At 43.6% G+C, this 22,454-nt stretch overlaps 1 protein-coding gene across 3 annotated transcripts; it reads right to left on the bottom strand.

Moving 5' to 3' along the window:
• Window positions 1-3,764: 3,764 nt before the first annotated feature.
• On the bottom strand, window positions 3,765-14,816 carry TBC1D7 (TBC1 domain family member 7). Of its 3 annotated transcripts, none has more exons than XM_066625194.1 (8): window positions 14,732-14,816; window positions 11,330-11,449; window positions 10,634-10,714; window positions 8,625-8,812; window positions 7,181-7,318; window positions 6,003-6,148; window positions 5,430-5,559; window positions 3,765-3,927 (listed from the first exon to the last, which is right to left on the bottom strand). In XM_066625194.1, the coding sequence occupies exons 2-8, from the start codon at window positions 11,439-11,441 to the stop codon at window positions 3,841-3,843; spliced, it is 882 nt and encodes a 293-aa protein (XP_066481291.1). In that variant the 5' UTR covers window positions 11,442-11,449; window positions 14,732-14,816; the 3' UTR covers window positions 3,765-3,840. The 3 variants fall into 3 exon arrangements, with proteins under 3 accessions (XP_066481291.1, XP_066481289.1, XP_066481290.1); XM_066625192.1 differs by having other exon boundaries at window positions 14,728-14,813; XM_066625193.1 differs by lacking the exon at window positions 14,732-14,816 and adding an exon at window positions 12,419-12,616.
• Between the last annotated feature and the right edge of the window lie 7,638 nt (window positions 14,817-22,454).

The following is a 22,454-nucleotide window of genomic DNA, read 5'->3' as shown; positions in this document are numbered from 1 at the left end:
CTAAATATTGCTTTGATCCAACAGCCCAATCCTACCTCACTTTCCAGCACCAATGCAGCCATGCTAATGGAGGTACACACTGCATCCTGTTTTGGGGGGAGCAGTCATGGAGGGCATCTCAAGGTAACAGAATGTTTCTTTACCTTGGGGTTGAATTGCAGCTGCAACAGCACTGGGAAATTGGTTAGGATTGGGTTGAAAATGTAGATAAAGTTTACCTACACTTAACCTGACTTTTCTGTAGACAAGTCCACTTCTACATGTAATAATTCTATAGACCGGGGGGGGGGTTAGTGTTCCCAGGCATGCACAGTCTGACATGGACATTGTTCCTTCTAATACCAGAATACAATTTTCTACGTTGAATCAGTTCATTCACTGTACATAACTAAAGTTATATCTTCATTTATAAATTGTGGTAGAAGTGTGTGGGTGAACATAAGAAGAGCCCCACTGGATCAGGCTAAAGGCCCTTTTAAGTCCAGCTTCCTGTATTGCACAGTGGCCCACCAAATGCTTCAGTTGTCCACACGCGTGCATGTATGCACAGAATGGAGAGCAGTGTAGACCTTGTAAACTCCTCACATACAGCAGGCATGTCACTAATCCCCTCACGTGGCATAACTTGACCAAGTGAGCACATTATTGGTGACTTGCCGGTTTCCTGCAAAAAGGAGTCCCTGGCATCGCTGCCAGCTATACAGGTTTCCACCGCCCCCCCAGCCATGTGCTTTGGGTGGCTCACCAATTTTTAATTGCCTTCCCACCCTTTATTTTTCACTCTGTAACTGCTCCCCCCCTTACAAATTTTGTGGGGGGGAGGGCAGGGGAGGAAGAACATTCACTCCTCTGGAGAAGCAAGTTCCAACGGTGGCCTGAAGGCCGGATCTAGATTCAAGAAAAAGCTGTGCGGGCATACCACAGCGCTTTTCATTCCACGCTGCAGCCTCTTCTCTTTCTAGCCAATTGGCTCAGAAACTCGCACTGGACAGATGCTTCCACACAGAAATCAGGGCACAGAGTTTGCTGGAGTGACTGACGGGAAAGTGGCTTCCCAATGTGAGTTTCTGAGCAGAGCAGCTGGAAAGATATGAGGCTGCAGCATGGAACAGAAAGCACGGTGTTGGATAGCGAGGGCTTTTTCTGAATGCAATGGTCTGTTGTTTGGAGGCCACTGTTTGAGGAAAGCTAATCTGATCTGCTTCCATTATATGGCAATGGGGATACTATTTCACAGTGCTAGCTCCAATACAGAGCAAAAGGAAAAATGTTATCCACCAAAGAAATGGAAACATGTAATGGCTCTCAGTCTTTCTCATAAATCAATGAATACATCAAGACTCTGATTCACCTTTGCTAAATGTAGCTTCTTCCTCCTATCAGTGATGAATCCATACTGATTGTCTTCCTGTTCTAACATTGGCAAATACCTGTACGGAGGAAACTGTGATGAGAAGCATCATCAGGTTTTGAACTTTTGGCTACATCTGAAATCAGGATGATATTCTAGAAGGATCCTTGCCCTAATGCAACAGGGTTCTTCTTAACAATGAGTTGGCAAGCCTTCCTCATGCAGGAGGGGTTCATGTGATAGAGTTCAAATCTATCACTTAACTGTTGTGAATAAGTAATATCTTTCACAAAGATTACACTTGGGAGATTTCCACCCTTGGCAGTGGCATACCTGGGGGACCCATAGGTGAAAGTGACCTCAGATGGCAGGGCCAGGGGGTCCGCGGTACCCCCCCCAGCTGTGCCACACCAAAGGCCGCACACACCCGCTGCCTTCCTGTATGGATGCCTCAGAGAAATCTGAAGTGACGTTTTAAGACCTTCCAGAGGTCTTGAAGGCCTTCTGAGGGCCAGGAAGACTGAGCACTGCCTCTCTGGCCTTCAGAAGCCCTCCAGACATGAACAGTGGGGGGATGGTATTTTGCAGTCCTGGCCCTGGGTGGCTCATGGGCCAGGATCACCACTGACCCGTGGGAAATCTCACAGTTGGGTTAAAAATCAGCCTCTGCAGAGCAGAAAAACAGCAACAACAAACTAAAGATGGTAGGAAATGCATTGGTTGTGCATAATTTGCTGAGGGTTTATTGATGCAGAAGCATGCCACAGAATGAACAAGCAAAAGGAAATGCTCTTTGCAATCTCATTTTTTTTGTCTGCACTACAGAGCGATTAGAGATGAACTTTTCTCTGACATTTAAATAGCAACGTTTGATTGACATCTGGACACTGTGGCAAGATTCTCTCAGCATTTAAAACACTGATGTTAAGTTGCTATTGTTCGTGTGAAAAGTTCAGCAGTTCAGTTAATATCTCACACTGCTGCAAGTATGAGCAGCCTGCCAGAGGAAACTAATATATTTATATTTTTGTAACAGTCTGACACCTTTGCTTTAAAATAGTGATTCAGAAAAAAAACACATACCTGTGAGACTAAGCACATGTGCATTAATTGACACTGCTATGGAAGAAGGCCCCCTTCTCCCCCCACCACCAAAAAACTCCCACAATAGAGAGAATCCTCTGAACACATTCTTAATCATCAGCAGCAGTGCAAGATTCACAGAAGCACACTGGAGTGTGGAGTGTGTGTTCCACAAGATGACACCCTTTTTATCCTGACAGTTTTCTAAATAATCAAAGCAAAAGGATTTAAGGTTCAAATGTAGGAGACCAGTATATTCTGCCAGCATCTTCTAAACCTATACAGTCACAGCATTCACGTAGGGAAGAATTTCATATTATTTAACACAGTACCACGATACCTGAGTACATACTATACTTTCAAACTCAGATAAAATAGAAGTGAACTTCATCCAGGAGATACATAGCTGAGATATCTGGCATGGGGACAATCTGTCAAAGCAAAGTGTTTAGGAACTGTCTAGGATAGCCTTCATAGAAGCAATGGAGGAAGAAACTGTACACGTTTGAGAGATTAAACGGGTGGGCACCTTTTCCAGTATAGGTGAAACATTCTACTTGCTAAATAGGAGGTGGAAACAAGCAAGAAGGAAAATAAGGGAAGCAGCACTGAACATTTCTACCCACTGCATAATACACACGGTCATACCGAACTGTAGACACCTTTCTGAAAGTGGATTTTATCAACTAAGCAAGGCCTCAAGGGTCTATAGCACTAGCTCTGCCTGCTGACTCACCACGTGTGACCTGAGGCTCAGGCAAAGAGTGCTTTAATCCCTCTCCAACCCAATATAAAAACCATGCACATCATCAGAATTCTCCTCTTATGTACAGTACTTCTCAACTGCTTAGTCTCTTGTGTGTGTAAGTTACAAGGCAAATGGCAGTGAGCAGCTGAACAGGGAACGCTTTGCTCTTCAGACTGGGGGCAGGAAGTGGGTCCTTATGGTCAGGGACTATGTTGGGTTCCTGAACTGCCTATTCCTAATATAGACTCTTCCTGAGCATTAAAAAAATAGGTTACAAAACTACCCCGAATCAACATCTCAGAGTATTTGGATTAAGGTATGTCTGTCTGATGTATGATCAAAAATGAACACTGCAGGAACTCTTCCATCAAGTTCTTCATTTTGGTGCCTTCTGGTCTCTGCCCAGACAAGTTAACTTGGAGATTTAAGTTCAATTGCTGTTAGTGGGACTAACCTGCAGGTAAGTGTGCTTAGGCTCAGAGCTTCAGAGTAAATTCAAACCATGCCCTTTCATGTGCATTTGTCCTGCAAGCCTTTAGCGCAGGGGTAGTAATACTTCACAATAAGGAAATTACAGCCATGTCACCAATTATAAATAAATTTTAATTGTATACTTTGGCAGAAGGAGAGGCAAGCAAAAAATAATTTGAAATGGGTCTCAGACAGAGTGGGCAGGGGTCCCACAATGTTTATGCCACAGCTCAATTGCTTTGCTCACAATTGCATCAGTGTTATCTTGAGGAATCTGCAAGAGATAAAAACAGATACTTTGAGCCATTTAGACACTAGGGGCTTCAACACACACACACCCTTTTGCCCATGACAGCTTTTCTGTTCACATCCAATGTAGAGACTGATCCCTATATGCAAGAGTTTGGGCTGCAAAAGAGAAAGCAAATTGGGTCTCTGCATGCATCAAAGTGAACCTAGAAATCAAGATCTGGTCATACATATTCAGCCATTATTTTTTCCACTGCTCATAACCTCTTTTCCAGTCTGTCATGGGAGGGATGGGGGAAGAGAAATATGGAGAGTGGCCACGACTACAGATACAAAGAGATCAACTTGTTTAATACAGTTCTGTCATCTGCAAATTTATTTAACTACCACTGAAGTAGATGTGAAGAAAGACAAAATCATTCCCAAGAGCCACTTAGACCTTACTGTGTTCACACCTGTGAACAACAGAAGGAAGAGGACCAGCCTCCGCACAGCCCTATGTCAAATTCCAAATGAAGCTGGATTCACCTGGATTGTCAACTGACCATAACTGCTTCTCCTACCAGTTTGCTGGAGGAAAGACCTCAAACAGGAGCAGTAAAGGAAGTGCAAGGAGGAGCCCTGTTTGGGGCCACCACTTGGCTACAAATATCAAGGCTGGTTATCTTTTTCCTTGTCACTGCACTGCAGCCATGCCTGGCCTCCCCATGAGATCAGGTAGTGCTGCTAATCACAGCTTGCCACATCAGCTTCATAAGCTGGAGAAAAGCAGATGAAGCGGAATCTGCTTCTTTCCTCTGCTCCAAGTCAGGGATGAAAAGAAGGAAGGCAAAGATGATTTAACACAGGGTTTTTCAGCCAACTCCTCTCCATGAGGCCACTGAAGAAAGGGCAGCAGCCATTTTCCTCAGTTTCCCTAGCATCCAGGGCTGCTGGGGGAAGGGAAGGCTCAGCTGCCCCTGCTCCTTTTCAACAGGGATCACTAGTGTAAAATCCAGACATATCAGCAGTTCTCATTTTGCAAATACGCATCAATTCAATGTGAATTGAAAGTACATCTCAGCAAGTGAACTGTGAACTGACTGTGGTTCAGTTCAGACATCGTGCCTAACCATGCTTAAGGAAGCACGACTATCCTTTAGAGCAGAATTTCAATTGATAAGCCATAGTTATGGCCATGACTACCTCTACAGGCTCTTCACCACGGAAGAGAGTGAATGAATGAACTTCTGCAGTCAAGTGCTGTGCGAAGGAAAGCAAAAACAAACAGCTCTAAACCATGGGTAACCAGTTGCACATTTGGAAGCTCAAAACATAGATTAGATTCCAAATTATGATTGACATCATGTCTGAAATTCAGCCACTACATATTTAAAAACAGGCAAACGTTTAACTGCTAACCTCTGAAATTGGGAAAAACCAATATTGGCTTTATCTTGCAAGCACCTCACTCTGAAAAATCTAATGAATAAATCTCATACCCTCTGCTTTTCTTAGGACACACCAGAGAATGCACAAAATACTTACATTTTCCAAAAACTGCCCAATCTTTTCTGCACTGTTCAGCACCATCAGTTTCATTTTAAAGGTTAATAAGATCTCAATTGCAACAAAGACAAGAATTTTGCAGGAACCACTAATTACTTTGTCCCAAACTCTAGGAAAAAGTCAGAAACAGAACTGCCATAAATTACTTGGTCCATCATTTACATACAGGACTAAATCATTCTTCTTTCCTGATCAAAAATTTATCTCAAACTGCGAGATAGTCTTTTATAGAATCAGAAGAACTGACAGGTTTTTAGTTATGTCAGAAGTCAGAAATTACGGATTTGTCCAAACACCAATAACCCCATTTCTAGGGGAAGGTATAGGTGCTTTATAGGCAATACACTTTTGGGAGAACTCTCCCTATTAGTGCCCTCTGCAGCTGAAGAAAAAAAACCTGAGTAAGTTGGTGTAATTTGGGCCGTAGTCCAAAGCCAGCCACAGACTATATAGCCCATCTTAGCTGTTATGCTAAAGTTCCCATGGGGACTTGAGGCATCCAAACAAAGGGCTGCAGGGAGGAGGAGAAAGAGTACAAACAAATATACTTGCTTTTGCAAGCTGGATTCAGGAAGACAACTAGCAAAACACTTTCTAAACCAAAGGTTGTAGGGAAGCCGTGCCATTGCTGAACATGTTTTTAGATGTGCTAGGAGTCTGCTGTCTTCAAGGTTCAGGTATTGTTCCAGAATTTTTGGCTGCAGAACAAACAAGAACAGAAGTGCTTAAAATACACAGAAAGACCCCAATGACTTAGTCATTTGTTTGTATGTCACAGGTAGAGGTGTTTGTTTCCAGTAAGTAAGCTAGAATTACTGAACACAATGGGCTTACTTCTGAGAAAATAACACCATTTTCAACACCTATGGTGTTTAACAGTAGAGTCACAGGTGCTGAAAAACAAAAAATTGGCATTTTAAAAAATAAATTCAGTCTGACACATGCAGAAAATATGTCACATTAGATAACGCTCTGAAAAGCTCAAATTCAACTGCAGGGTTGTTAACATTTTCAGTATTCACGGAATACTAGTTGTGCTGCCTCCCCCCATCCCAAATTATTTAAAGAAGTTTCAGAATCATCAAGGTCTTCCTAACAATCAAGCATTCCTTCATTAGCAAAGAAGCAAAACCTTGTGCACTAGTAGGGAACAGCAGCAGTTTCTACTCACCATTCAAAGCTTTTGGGGCTGCTTTTCAGTGTTGTCTGCTTGCTTTTGCCTTTTTCTATTAATCATTGTTAGTACTTATATAAAAAAGCCAGATATCAGCTTCTTTATTTTGATCATGCTGGGTTTTTGGTGCAGTGCATTGCACCAGAAACACAGCATGATCAAAAATATGGAAGCTAATGACTGGCTTTTTTTAATATAACTATAAAAATGATTCCTGGAAACAGGGCAAAAACATAAAGGCAAAAGCTTAATCACGTCCCTCAGGTATCAGCACATTTATTAGAAGTTGGTGGACTATCCAGTTTATCACTTGCTTGTCTGGGATGAATAGACTTTCTCTTGCTCCCATTCACTACACAACTAAGTTGCTGTCATTGCACTGATACTCTAGAAACAAGCCCTCACAATGCTTTCCTGCACCTCTCCCATCAAGAGCGCAACTGTTCATTCAGTTTTTGAGGTCTGGGGGTATTTGCAGAAGAGCTTGTCGGAAACAGGACAACATACAAGAACCACCTTTATATCTGTAGTAGGAAATACATAAAAATATTCTTACCAGCAGAGGCAGTGAATCCTTGTATTTATTATTTAACTGGTTCACAAAACTACTGACAAGCCAATAGCAATCAACATTATCGTCCACCATTTCCTCCATAGCTTTAGCAATAGCAAGGAATATTTCATCTTCAGGTTCCTGTAAAGCAAACCAGGCAAGGCATAGCGTTACTGGGGCATTCCACACCCTTTCCCTTCAATATGTCTAGACTGAAGAATACTGCAGATCATGCGGACCAGAGACATAAAGCATTACTGAAGTGTTTCATACTGAAAACAAGTGTGTGCGGGCACATGTGTGTGTGTATTGGAAAAGAATTCTCTTATATGCCATGCTGCATTGCAGAGCACATGATGTGACATACCTCCAGTTAGGTAGATGATACACTATCATGTTGGGTCAAAAACTGAAGTGTTTGATCTTGAATTTTCACATAACTACGTACAAAAGGCTGTACAAGGGGCAGCTTCCACAACCTCCGAAATGGCAAAATTCCCTCTCAGATCCAAAAAAAATCTACAGTGACGGATATCTGTGCATTTCTAGCTTGTGTGTCGCTACGTAAGCGAAGAGACTACTTTCAGGAGTGAGGGCAACAGCAGAAAGGCAAACCACCCCTTCAGAATCCCATCTTCCATGCCTAATGAGATAGTTAGCAGAAACCCCTCCAGAACAAGATGCAAGCTCAGAAATGAAAACTTGACCTGATAAAGAACAATGCACTTTTTCTTAGGACAATCCCATAAAAAGGGAAGGTCAACACTACTTCCAAAATGCAGTCATTCATTATCATGAGGAGACAAACGGGCAGCAACTCTTGTATTCTCTGGGCAACCTGATCCTATCCTCTGTTGCAGTGGCAAAATTTCTGCTTGTGACAACAGCAACACACCAGACAAATCAAGTTGGACTGCTCTGACCCTCTTGCTGCTAACTACAAGGGAAACCTGGAAGATCCAAGTTCAAATCTCTGCTCAGTCATAAAGCTTCCTGAGTGACCATGGACCAGACTCTATCTCTTTGCTTAACTTACCTCACAGGGTAGGGTTTTGTGAGAACAAAAGGAGGGAAGGAATCATGTATACCACCCTGTGCTCCTTGGAGGAAGGGCAGTATAAAAATGTGAAAACTAAATAAATGCATAAGCCATTTTGCTAAAAATTCTGCAAACTACAAGAACTATTATACAAGAATAAGTTGGTTTCACAATGTCTCTCTTTCAAAGGACATAAGTGCTGGTAGCAACCATTCTGCTTCCATCCCTTCCCACCCCAAAAAGATCCCTGCCTGGTACCTACATGTAGGCCAAATGTAATCTTTCTAGATGGGCTACGTTTCATACTGCTCCTTCTCCATTGCACATTTCCTTCATAATTTAAGATAGAAAAGAGCAAAATTTGTCTCTACAAAATGTCTTACAAGAAGTAAATAAAACACAACTGACCAATGGGTAAGACGAACTTCGAGGTAGTTTTCCTGACTCCAATTGATGAATTCGGAGAAAAACTTCGACCTGTGGAGTAGAATCCTTGATGAAGCGAATTACTTGAAGAGCATGGTATATGTCCTTATACTGCTCCTTTCGGTATTTCATCACAAATGAATGAGACTCGTGGTGAGGAGGAAGAATTCCTTTAAAGAGAGAGAACAAGACATAAGCATACGCGATACGGCGGCAAAAATTTAAATCAGTCCACTCCACAAGTTTTTTTTTTTCTTTTCTTAAATGGGCTAAATATCAGGCTTGACTGTTACCCTATTTGTTCTGGGGTAGCTGAGATGCATCTTTGCTCAAGAGTCAAGGTTAGAAAACGTATGAAAGCCAAATCAGATTTCTACTGTCCAAGGTTGGGCCAAGAATGAATCAAGCTCAAGCCAGATTCAAAGGACATCTTTGTTCACACACAATAGTCTCCAGACTACAGGATCTTCCAATAAACCCTTGTAAGAGTTGAAAATCTCTTGCTGTGCTGTTTTATATACTTCCACTTCACAAACTCCAGAGGAATTTCCATGCTAACCCAGACAGACACTTAAGCCATTTCTGCCCAACTTTGCATATACGCAACAGGGACCAACAGGGATCTGTACACCTGTGGGCTGGGCAAAAATGGGTTAAGAAGGTAACTTACTTCTTGGCTCATTTCCTCATAGCTTGCCAAAAGCCCAAAGACCCATGGAAATACAACGTTTCTTTGAATCTCCTTCTTCGGGTGTGCATATTAATGCAATTACATATCACGGATACGCATTAATATGAAAGACAGCAACATAAGGATCAATAAATGCAAAAAGCGTCTATCTGGTCTGATAGACTCTAAAGATAGTAGAAATACTACAGTACTTGTACAACAAATAAAATGTGACATTTGGTATAAAGATAACCAAAAATTTTCCTGATTACTAATGAACAGACAGGGGTTTTTTTTGGTGATAACAAAATAAAAACACATATCACCACTTTCTGGACTTTTCATTTTTGTTAAAAATAAAAACCTGACAAATCTGCAAAAAAAACAACAACAAAAAACACTATTTTCTTACACCTCTACCTTTGCAGATCAGAAACCTTTATTGCCATCACAGACAACAAATAAAACAAGCAAAAGAAAAAAAGCAAACAATCTCTATGATTTATATAATATAGGAACTATATATATATAGCTCATATATTATATAAATCATGGGGATGTTTGCGCCTACTAAAAATCAGACAAAGATATCTAGCAGTCATACCAATACATTCTTTACCTATTCTCTAACACCTCTATATGCATGTGGCTGCATCTGCTGACACTATACCACCTATATCACCTACCTAGTACATTTTTAAAGCAATTCTAATTTATAAAAATGCACCTTTGGAATGAAAACACATCTTTCTGCACTTCTCATTTTTGTCCAAAACAAATCTGCTAAAAACAAAATTAAAAAAGCACACCTCTACTAATACAGTCTAAACATTGGATATTTTGAACTTATATTTTGACTGTACTAAACCAGATCATTAGTCCATCTAATTTACTGGTGTCTCTCCAGACCAACAATGGCTCTCTCCAAGACCTCAGACAGAGGACTTTCCTGGGCTTGGTACCTGATATTCTTTAAACTAGAGAGGACAGATGCTTCAACCGAGGTCCTCCTGCTTACAAAGCATGTGTTCTATGGCCCTCTTTTAAAGGCTGAAACTTGGGACAAAACGTAGCTTGTGACAATGACTGGCATTCTAGCACAGAGCAGTGCACAAGGACGGAGCACAGGCGACTGAAAATTCCCCCCTTGAGTGCTAGGTAGTAATGTTTCCCAACCTCAGTCCCTCAGCTGCTAGTTGTCTGGGTACCCTGGAAGGGGAAAAGGCCAATGCTTCTGTTCTAAGATCCTATCATGATCCCACATGTTGTAAGTCACTGTTACATTTATAACCAAGAAATTGGTCTTCATGCATTGCCATACCTAAAAGGACCTTCCACACCAGGGTCCGATACATGGATGGGAGAGGAAATCTTTGACTAAATGTGCAAAGCTTCTCGATATCTAAGAAGAAACAAAACATGTTTCAAAACTTAAAGTGTATTATTATTAACTTATTATTAACTTTATTTCTACACTTCCTTTCTCCCCAGAGGGACTCAAGGCGGCTATTATAAGCATCTCTGTTCTCCAATACTGACCATGGGGCTCCTGTAATCAAGACACATCTTGCAGGGCACAGTGTCAACAACAGTCATTCAATCACTATCTCACCCCAATGTATTACAGGATTGCTGTGATGTTAAACAGGGGGAGAACCTTGTACACTGCCTTGTACAATAATAAAAAATAAATAAAAACAATACTCAGGAGTCTCAATAGGTTCAGTGGGATTTAATCCCTGATGCAGACAAGCCACTGTTTGTCTGCTGACTCAGTATCAGCTTGTATTTGGAGCCAGTCCATGCATTGGGATGAAATCACCCTACCTCCCAAGTATATAACACACCAACACAGTGTCTAGCTTCTATAGACAGTAAAAAGAATTTCAGCATAAAGGACAAATACACAAAGAGTAAATTACCCTATTTTCAAATTCACATTATTTTAATTACAAGAAGTAGTGGCTCTGCATTCCCTAAGAATCAACCTCTCCTTGTGGAAATACTGAACACATACCCAACCGGTCATCTTTCAGAAGGATTTCCAATGACCTCTTTTCTTCAACACCACGAAATCCCACTTTTTCATAATAGACGGATCGGAAATTTCTTTGAGGATCTTCAGCCATGTTTCATTCTGAAAGTGGGATTTAGGAAACAATCATGGTTATTTACAAAAAAAAAAAATTATGATTATCAGCATACATAATTATGAATACATCTAAAAATTTGAACTTGCAGTTATCTTACAGCCTAATCCTATCCAACATTCCAGCATGGATGCCGTCGCAATACAGCCCTTGCAATAAACATTCCCTTACCTTGAGGTTGGCTCCATGACTGGCCCCTCAACGCAGGATGACTGCATGCCACACTGGCATGGCTGCGTCAGTGCTAGAAAGTTAGTTAGGATTGGGCTGTTTCTACTCCCTTCTCTTAATCAAGGGATAACTGTTATGGGTTACCTCTAGCTAGCTGGTACTCTACCCAGTGGCAGCTCATGCCCCCATGGCACCTGAATCCTCCTCCCAATTTTGCAGCCACTAAGCTGGGCCACTCTCACACCTCTGTGGATGAGGGGGAGGGCAGGCAGGCAAGCATGTCAGCAATCAAACAGGTGGGGGAGGGCAGTAAGCACCAATGGCTAGGGAGGGGGAAGAGAGGCATCTACACCCCACCTCCCTTTACTTACCAGAGGTCCATATCCACATATGCTTCTCTGCATGGCTTTGGTTTAATATGAACAGAAGCAGTGCATGCTGAGAAGAATGTGCTGCTTCTGTTCGTTTCAAACAGAAGTTAAGCAGAGGAAAGGCTGCATAGAGCACTCTGGTAAGTAGATAGGAGAGGAGATATCCCCTGTGTCTAGGGAGAGAGGCACCCCCATCCCCTTTCCCTTTTGAAGCTCTGTGCACAGCCTCCCTCCCTCCTCTGCGCTGCTTCCCAGAATGTGCTGCTCCTGTTCACTTCAAACAGAAGCAGCACAGGAGAGAGCCTGCACGCTTTGCTTCAGTAAGGAACAGAAGTGGGGGCTCCAGATTTGGTGCTTCACATGCACCGGATGCGTAGGGAGACGTGATCTGGTGCTGCAGCTGCTTTTTTTGACCTTTTCTCTCCAACAGCTTCATATGGAGAAGAGGGCTGCCACTGTTGCAATCCTCTTCTAGCTTGCGCCGGGCAAGCCAGGATCAGAGCTCCCACAGGAGCAGCAGTCTGTTCACCATCCTCCAAGGGTGCTGCTCCACATGACCATATCTGGTAGCGTCACAGCAAGGCCAGTCCTGAGTCTATCTCTAAGCAGCGACTAAAACAACAGATGGAATGCTTTGTGAACAAAGAGTGCATTTTAAAGATATTTTCAAAACAATTATCTAAGTAGCCACTGGCAAACATGCCAAAACATAACAAAAGTATTTCAATTAATTACTCGCTATGTGAGGGCATTGATCATTATTAAGCTACTATGACAATGGGAGAGCTTGTTCTCAAAAGTTGAAACTAGACTTTTTACAGACCATGATAGAAAAATGTGTGGATGAATGTGAGTCACTGTGAATTCCTTTTCAGAGTAAATCTTCTTTCATCCCATGCAAAACTACATATTATTTTCATTCATGTACAGAGTGCAATGAAAGTAATTATACTACCCCACAAAAAAATTAAATGGTTGGGACATGAACATCTTTAAACCATAACTCTTCCTCAGGGCTAACTCCACATCTGCTAGGTAGGGGAAAGGGTGCTTCTTTTAAAAAGACTTTCTCCATATTTGAACTGCAGAAGAATGTAGGTTGTTTTAGCAAAAACACCACCAGCTCCTGCAGCATCTTAAAATGACTAGCAATGTTCTAGTATCGCAAGATTTCAAAGGCAAGAACTTATTTTCTCAAAGCACGAAGTTCAGTTTTCAAATTTGTTTAACTAAGCAGTTAACAAATATTTAAATACACACTTCCAGTAAGTATGAAGTAAAAAAAATATCAAAATACTAATACAAAACGGTTACTTTTACCTCTTAAGAGATTTTTAGAATAAATGACATCTCAGAGCCCAATCCTATGCATGTCTACTCAGAAGTAAGTCCCATTAGAGTCAATGGAGCTTACTCCCAGGAAACTGTGAATAGGCTTGGGCTGTCAGCTAATATCCATCAATAGCATTTTCAGCTTGTATCACCTCCATTTAATTTTGTTCAAACATCATTAATAAACATAGGTAAATGAGATCTCAACACCATTTAAATGTCTTACAGCAGGTTCAAGAAACAGGGGTGAGAATAGGGAGGGAACCAGTGAAGATGGAGCAGACAGGGCTATTTTGTGACCAGTGACTGGGAGCAAATGAGAAGCCGGGTGACAGAACCGAAGGTGAGGAAACACACAGGTGTGAGTGAAGAGATATCTGGGCGTTCTGAAAGGGTTGATGTCTGAGGATAAAGGGAAAGGGGGAGTGATGTTCTTAGTACAAGATGGAGTGCTGAAAAAATTAGGGTGACAGGAGGAGAGTGGGTGGGATGGGCATAGTGTGCCAGCAAACAGAGAAGGAAGAACTAGAGGGCTCTAAAACATTGTTCCTCAATCCGTGGCACTTGAGGCGGTGTCTGGTGGCACTCACAGGACCCCCAGACATCTGCCAGCAGGCAGTGAGACGGGTGACGTGACATGATGAACAGTGGTAGGAGGCTTGGTGGGCAGAGCTACAAAGTGCGCTTTTCGCAAGCTTGAAAAAGCTCTCCTGTCCATCCTGACCCTCTTCCTGGTGTTTGTCACATTGCATCTGGCCTCACAGTCCGGAAGCAACTGGTGCGGACATCATCACCAGTTACTTCCAATGGTACTTTCAATAGGTGGACTGTGAGAATTGGGGGGGGGGGACGTTGAGAAACACTGCTCAAGAAAGTCACCAAGCAGAGGAGATGTCACCTGGTGAGGCAGCAAAAGGAGAAGTCACCCTGCCAGGTATCAACCACAGGAAGGTCACCTGGCCAGGTGACTCCTCCTCCTGCTTCCTGCCCAGGTGAGCTGCCTGGTGGTTGCTACCTGGCCAGAAGACTCCTCCTCCTGCTACCTGGCCAGGTAGCAGCCACGTGGTAGGTCATCTAGCCAGGTAGCAAAAGGCCAGGAGGAGTCACCCGGCCAGGCAGCAACCTGGAGGAGGACGAGGGAGGTACGCTGGAGAGAAAGAGGCGCCACTGCAACGAGGGCACATGCGGGAGGGGCGGGGAGAGAACCGGCTGGCTCCGAGGAGGGGGCAGGAAGGGCAGCGAACACGAAAGAGGTCGGGCGCGGAGAAGCGCAGCCACGCGGAGGGGATGCTGGCTGGTCAGAGGGCCGGCAGGGAGGCCGCGGAGAGGAGGCTGCAGAGGGGGCACCTGCGCAAACGCGCCAGGGCGCTCCCCGCCCGCCAGCACCGCACCTGCCTCTGTCCGGAATGGCGCGGCTGCAGCAAGAGCTCGGCGCGGGCGGGGAGCGGAGCGGAGCGGAACGGACCCCTCCCGCTTCGGGATGCGCAGGCGCCGGCCCGCCCCGGCAGGAGGAAGCGCCGGCAGGCCCTAGAGCCCTGCGTGCCTTGTTGCTCTCCGCACCCAGACGCAAGGGCTGCCTGCGCCCAAGCACCGCCGTAGCCAGGACGTGCGCTGGGCGGGAGGCAGGTGAGGCAGAGCCTCCCCTCGGGAGGGGTTCTGAGTGCTCGCGCGCCTCCTGCGGCGGCGCTTTTCCAAGAGCTCTGCCTCCCCACCCCCGAACGTCCCTGGCAGCAGCACCGTGGTGGTCATTTGCTGCTCTGAAATAACCCCACTGAGTTTAGCGTGGGCCTTGCTCCTGGGTGGAAAGAGCAAGTAAGTAGTTTGTAGCATGATCAGTCGTGTAGGATCAAGCCCACTTCGTGCAGCGGAAGGGGACTGTAGTCCTCCAAGTCTTTTACACTGCAGGGGTTCCCAAACTGTGGGTCAGGACCCACTGGTGGGTCACGACGTGATTTTTGCTGGGTCGCCAAAGGGTGATGGAAAGATTACCTGTGGCTATTCAAAAATCAGAGACTGTAGCTGCTAATTACCCAACAAAGAGTTCAGCTCCTGCACTTTGCAATATACAGTTGCCATCAACTGCCCTGCAAGGAGAACATAAGAACATCCCCACTGGATCAGGCCATAGGCCCATCTAGTCCAGCTTCCTGTATCTCACAGCGGCCCACCAAATGCCCCAGGGAGCACACCAGATAACAAGAGACCTCATCCTGGTGCCCTCCCTTGCATCTGGCATTCTGACATAACCCATTTCTAAAATCAGGAGGTTGCGCATACATATCATGGCTTGTACCCCGTAATGGATTTTTCCTCCAGAAACTTGTCCAATCCCCTTTTAAAGGCGTCCAGGCCAGACGCCATCACCACATCCTGCGGCAAGGAGTTCCACAGACCAACCACATGCTGAGTAAAGAAATATTTTCTTTTGTCCTAACTCTCCCAACACTCAATTTTAGTGGATGTCCCCTGGTTCTGGCGTTATGTGAGAGTGTAAAGAGCATCTCTCTATCCACTTTATCCTTCCCATGCATAATTTTGTATGTCTCAATCACGTCCCCCCTCAGGCGTCTCTTTTCTAGGCTGAAGAGGCCCAAATGCTGTAGCCTTGCCTCATAAGGAAGGTGCCCCAGCCCAGCAATCATCGTAGTTGCCCTCTTTTGCACCTTTTCCCTTTCCATTATATCCTTTTTGAGATGTGGCGACCAGAACTGGACGCAATACTCCAGATGTGGCCTTACCATAGATTTGTACAACAGCATTATAATATTAGCTGTTTTGTTCTCAATACCTTTTCTAATGATCCCAAGCATAGAATTGGCCTTCTTCACTGCCGCCGCACATTGGGTCGACACTTTCATCGACTTGTCCACCACCACCCCAAGATCTCTCTCCTGATCTGTCACAGACAGCTCAGAACCCATCAGCCTATATGTGAAGTTTTGATTTTTTGCCCCAATGTGCATGACTTTACACTTACTGACATTGAAACGCATCTGCCCATTTTGCTGCCCTTTCTGCCAGTTTGGAGAGATCCTTCTGGAGCTCCTCACAATCACTTCTGGTCTTCACCACTTGGAAAGGTTTGGTGTTATCTGCAAACTTAGCCACCTCACTGCTCACCCCTGTCTCCAGGTCATTTATGAAGAGGTTGAAAAGCACCGGTCCCAGGACAGATCCTTGGGGCACACCGCTTTTCACCTCTCTCCATTGTGAAAATTGCCCATTGACACCCACTCTCTGTTTTCTGGTCTTCAGCTAGTTCTCAATCCACGAGAGGACCTGCCCTCTAATTCCCTGACTATGGAGTTTTTTCAGCAGCCTTTGGTGAGGGACCGTGTCACTCGCCTTCTGAAAGTCCAGATATATAATGTCCATGGGTTCTCCCGCATCCACATGCCTGTTGACCTTTTCAAAGAATTCTATAAGGTTCGTGAGGCAAGACTTACCCTTACAGAAGTCATGCTGATTCTCCCTCAGCAAGGCTTGTTTGTCTATATGGTTTGAGATTCTATCTTTGATGAGGCATTCCACCATCTTACCCGGTATAGATGTTCGGCTGACCGGCCTATAATTTCCCAGGTCCCCCTTCCTTCCCTTTTTAAAGATCGGTGTAACATTTGCTATCCTCCAATCCTCTGGCACCGTGACCGTTTTGAGGGACAAGTTACATATCTTAGTCAAGAGCTCAGCAACTTCTTTCTTCAATTCCTTTATAACTCTTGGTTGGATGCCATCAAGGCCCGGTGACTTATTGATCTTTAACTTATCAATTAGGTCTGAAACATCTTCTCTTTTAACCTCTATCTGACTTAATTCTTTGGTCAGGAGGGGCCATTTGGGCAGTGGTATCTGCCTGAGGTCTTCTACCGTGAAGACAAATGCAAAGAACTCATTCAATTTCTCTGCCATCTCTAAGTCTCCTTTTATCTCCCCTTTCCCTCCCTCACCACCCAGAGGGCCAACCGCTTCTCTGGCGGGTTTCCTGCTTCTAACATATTTGAAGAAGCTTTTATTATTCCTTTTAATTATTGTTATTGTTATTGTTATTATTATTATTGATGTGTTCCTCATAGTCTCTCTTGGCCTCCTGTATCACTGTCTTACATTTCTTTTGCCACAGTTTATGTTCCTTTTTATTCTCTTCATTAGGGCAAGACTTCCATTTATGGAAGGAAGCTTCCTTGCCCTTTACGGCCTCTCTAACTTGGCTGGTTAGCCATGCGGGCACGCTCCTGGACTTAGTGGAGTCCTTCTTCCTTTGCGGTATACACTTCCACTGGGCCTCTGTTACTGTATACTCTTACTGTATAGCTGAGCGCTTACCGTTTGCAGACGTGTAAATAGAGAGAGATAAAGTTTGAGCGTCTTTTTCTGGTTATTATTACATAAAAAGTTATTTCTTTCTAGATCTCCTTCTAGATCTCCTTCTAAAAGGCCATAGGAATACATTGAGTTTTATCAGTGATGATAAAAACACACTAACAACCCAATCGTATCCTTTCTGCTGCCTCCCTCCCGCTGTTGATGCAGCAGTGTCAAATGGTCTCCAAAATGCAGAGGTCTCCTCTAGGTAAGGGAATAATTGTTCTCTTACTTGGGGGGTAAACCTCCGAAGCAAGGACAAGTTTGCTTGGACTTGCAATATTTTGCTGTTGCAAGTCTGCATTGACCCACACAACAGGATTGTGCCCAGGGAGGGGATGGGCAGTGCGGTCGACACTGCTCCCTCCTGGGACCAATCTGCTTATCCCCCTCCCCTGCCCCCTCATCTCCCCTGCTGACTTACCTGCTCTGACGCTTGGTGGGAGACATGATGACATGGGTGGGAATTTACAGCCTTTCTCATCAGCGTGGCCAGCAGCACACTGTGTAGCATGCTGCTGGAGTGCCTTTTGCAACTGGTGCTGACTGCTTTGTGGCAGTCAGCACCAGCGGGGGGACCAGTCAGAAGACAGCTGGTAAGTTTTAAGATTGGACTGTAAAATAGGGATGAGCAGTTGCTTACACCACACATCCAAGTGTATGCCATTGACCATTTTATAATCCCTTGTAGAAGGAGAGCCTTTCAAACAAAACTCTCACACTATTCCACTTGATCTGGTTTTTTACCTCAGAAATAAGATATACTACGTAGTTTAAGTACTGGATTCTGACACAGGTAACAATTGCAGACAGATACCCTGTCCAAATCTGTCTGATTTTGCAACTACCCTTGTTGCAGGAACATGAACAGGGCCATTTCTAACCAAAAGGGAGGTTCTCACAATGTGAAGTTCCACCCACATAGTTTTGTCACAAGTGGCCATGCTGTGGGTGGCTCATAAGAGGTGGCACTTTGTGAGCTGAAATATGTTAAGGTCAGGGATGTTTAGCATGTTTACTGAGAAGTATTCTCACTAAATTCAAATGGAACATTCCTTCATCTGTATGTTTAGGAGTGAAGCTATTGAATATTCACATTTTTTTTATTTATACTGGATGTTCAAAGCTACTAAAGCCATATCAAAAGCTCAAATAAAAGGTCCAGTGATTGGCCCTTTCTTCTTGTTTCTTACAGTTAAAAAGTATTATTGCCCTTTCAAAACAAACAAAATTATGACACGTTCTTCGTTATTCCTATTGAAAAAATAGGAATTGTTCTGTTGGAAAGCAGCCATGTTTAAGGGTGGGCATTATTTTGCAGCATATGCCGTTTTGCTCAGTTTTATGGCAGCCATTTTATACAGTGACAGTAGATGGCAGACTTTGATCAGTTTTTCTTTTTGATTATATACACATTCCCTATCAGTAGGTGGCAGTTCTCAGTGCATGTTGCAGGCTCCTGCTTTAAAAAAACAGGTTTTATTTGTGTCACAAGATTCATAGGGTAGGATCCAAAGAGAGCAGAATCGGGAGGAGATGGGGCAGGGTGTGGGCAGATCTGGCCAAGTCGGTGGTTGGTTTCAGTGGAGGTGCACCCTAAGTCCCAACCCCTTTCCCAGGGCTGATCCTCCTGCACAGATCAACACAGACTTGCACAAGCAGATCCAAGTTGACTTGTTGCAACTACTGAGGCTTACCCTGGAGCAAGAGGACAAATGTTCTTTTACCTCTAGTAGACCTCGAGCACCCAACCCCCCAAGGATGCAGCATGGCCAGCACCACTGCATTGCCACAATTGAGATTTACGTTGGATTTGGCTGCCCATTAATTTTGCTGCAACAGGTTTACCCCGGCTATCCCTTTCCATTTGTATCTTGCAAAGATGTGCGGAAGGATCTCACAAACTGGGTAGCAACATAAAAGTAGATGAAATTCCATTTTTAAAAGTAATGTCATAATAGATATCCTGCAAGATGGCGTTGATAGCCCAATTGGGCATGTTCAATGGGGTTTACTCTCAGGAAGGTAAGAATAGGTCCTGTCTCTTTTTAGTGTTCTTACAATGCAAGTCTGTGTATGTCTACTCAGAAGTAAGCCACACCACATTGAGTTAATAAATGGAAGGTGCTCCAAGGTACGTGAGTAAAGGATTGCAGCTTTAGTCATTTATCTCCATCAATCACACTCCAAACTGACTTTTCTTGGCTGAACCATGTTCACTTCATCATGTACATTCCCTCTGGGATAACTATCATTTCTGGGCCAATGTTCTTTTGCTAATTAGTTCTTAATTAGGTAATTGGTCTAATTGCACACAGTCCTTCTCTAAAAGCTTTTCCAAGATGAAACCGCCCCTTCCTGTCTAGAATGAGGGTGTTTGTGCTGTCCCACAGTTTAGCTTAATGGATTTCGAGTTCTTTTTTAACTTTGCAAAGGGTGTTTCATATTTAAAGTATTTTTTGCATTTCCTGCACCTGCAGTGCAAATACAAAATTTATTTTAGCTGGAATAACACTACAGAGTGGCACCATACAAGCACACAAATCCCATGTAACAAATGTTCATGTTATGTGAAGATCAGTGGTGTAGTGGCAGCATTCAATTTTCTTCATACTTTTCATATGTTAATGAAGAGCTTTTCCTTCATATGACTTTTCCTTTCATACTACTTTTCTTCTAGAGCTAAAATTCAAACTACAATTGGTACATTTGCTCCCAAGCTCTTTACAGCTGCAGTCCTAAGCATTATTGGGAATTAGCGCCTCCAAAATCCACAGGCCTTACATCTAATTAAATGTGTTTCGTATTGAGTTATTGCTCTCTTAGTTATGACATGGACTAAGGCCATGTCTACATTTTGGTATTAACTTCTTGTATGTGGAAGTAAGTCCTACTGAGTTCAACAGGACTTACTTCCAGACAACTATGTATAGGACTGCCGACTTGATGTGGTTGTTTGTACCCATGACTTATAACTCTGATCAGTAGCTAGATATCTGACTGATAGTGGAGTCAGAGGGTGAAGACTAAGGACCTACATTTTATTCCCAAAATGGCTGGCTAACAACTATTTCCACAAATGCTACTCCTTTCACAGTTTCTTTTTGCTCTGGGATGACATTTGTAGGTTGGGTAGACAGCACCATCCAAGACAGTTTACTTGTTTAAACATTCCCTATGTAATGTAATATTGAATATGTAATGTTTAGAAATACATATATAATTTATGTATTGTTTAGGACAAAGTGAACTGTTTCTGATGGTGTGTTAGCATGTTTTGGCTGCAGTCATCCCTCACCCTTTCAACTGTTGAAAGAATGAAGGCCCAATCCAATCCAGCATCGGTGCAGCTGCAATACAGCCTGGAGGTAAGGCAACAAATGTTCCCATACCTTGAGGAGGCCTCTGTGACTGCCTCCCCACCATAGGATGCAGTGCACACCCCATTGGCACAGCTGCACCAGCACTGGAAAATTGGATAGGATTGGGCCTACTACCTGATAATAGCAATCACATCTTTTTCTTTTCTGTGTCGCTTCTCACCACTGATATTAGAGTAACAGTTGTGATATTTTATGATATAAAGCCAATGTAAAACAGCAAGGCTGACCCTTGGAACCATTCAGAATATGCAAGGACAACAGTCTGGGTGACCAAATAGTGAATTTTGACACACACTTTTTGAAGCAGAAGATTTGATTCCCTCAAATGGTTCTGTTTTTGTCAGAGTAATACTTTGCATCTACTATACCGACAGCACAGGTGAGCATGAGTGCAAACATGTTTCCCCCACAAACTTGCTGAACACACAGAAGCCAAAGCAGGATCACACCAGCTGCCATCAGCCCCAATGCCTGTGAGTTCAGTGGCAGCGTGACAGGGGTCTGCACAGATACAGCAGCACACGTGTAAGGCTCCTCAATATGGTCAAGAACCTGGAGGATTTTTACAGCCCACTCCTATGCATATCTACTTAGAAGTAAGTCAATGGGACTTACTCCTAGGTAAGTGTGTATAGGATTGCAGCTTCAGGCTGCAATCTTATCCACACTTTCCTGGGTGTAAGTTCCATTGACTGTAATGGGACTTACTTCTGAGTAGACAGGCATAGGATTGGGCTCTTAATCACTTGAACCTGTATGGATGGAGCCATCAGGGAAGCTCCTTTTATACTAAATGCTGAAGATACTGATGTCAGGAGAGCAGGCAGAATTCTTCTCCTCTGTGTTTAGTATAAGTGGAGGGGGCATGTGTGGAAACAGATAGACATGGGCATCCCTGTAGACCTCTAAGTGCTGGAAACCTACAATGACCTGTAGAAAACAAGTAGCACCAACATATATCTGGGAAACAGGTAAATCCACCTTTACTTTAGTGTTTTCCCCCAATGGTACCTACTAAACAATGTTATGACTGAGTAGCCCCATTACATCCTCTGAGTGATGAATGGGAAATGTTTGAAGCAGAATGCTGGGGATGCTGTGCTTTGAAGGGGAAATGTCTTTCCTTTAAGACAGTGGTTCCCAAACTTACCTGGATCATGATGCCCCTGCAGGCCCTTCTTCCCAGCTCAGCCAGGCACTGCCATCTTATATCTCATGAAATCTCACAAGATCCAAGATGGTGGTGTCAAAATCTCAAGAGTTTTTGTAAAAAAATTGGCAAAGGGGCGGGCTGTGTTGGAGACAACTTTCAATTACACTAGGTTTACTGCTTTGATTTTTTTTTAAAGTAGAACCCTGAGATTTTAAAAAGG

The sequence above is a fragment of the Tiliqua scincoides genome, chromosome 4 (assembly GCF_035046505.1).
Source record: "Tiliqua scincoides isolate rTilSci1 chromosome 4, rTilSci1.hap2, whole genome shotgun sequence".
Lineage (NCBI taxonomy): Eukaryota > Metazoa > Chordata > Lepidosauria > Squamata > Scincidae > Tiliqua > Tiliqua scincoides.
The sequence above is the reverse complement of the archived record's forward strand: the minus strand, read 5'-3'. Positions and strand labels throughout refer to the sequence as shown.

Bases quoted from the DNA above. Each gene is read 5' to 3' on its own strand.
- TBC1D7 (XM_066625194.1), bottom strand. From the start codon at position 11,441: ATGGCTGAAGATCCTCAAAGAAATTTCCGATCCGTCTATTATGAAAAA. The intron at 8,813-10,633 runs GTATGGCAATGC...CTCTCTTTAAAG, and splicing joins GGTGTGGAAGGTCCTTTTAG to GAATTCTTCCTCCTCACCAC. The intron at 7,319-8,624 runs GTCAGTTGTGTT...TTTGCTTTACAG, and splicing joins GAAGTTCGTCTTACCCATTG to GAACCTGAAGATGAAATATT.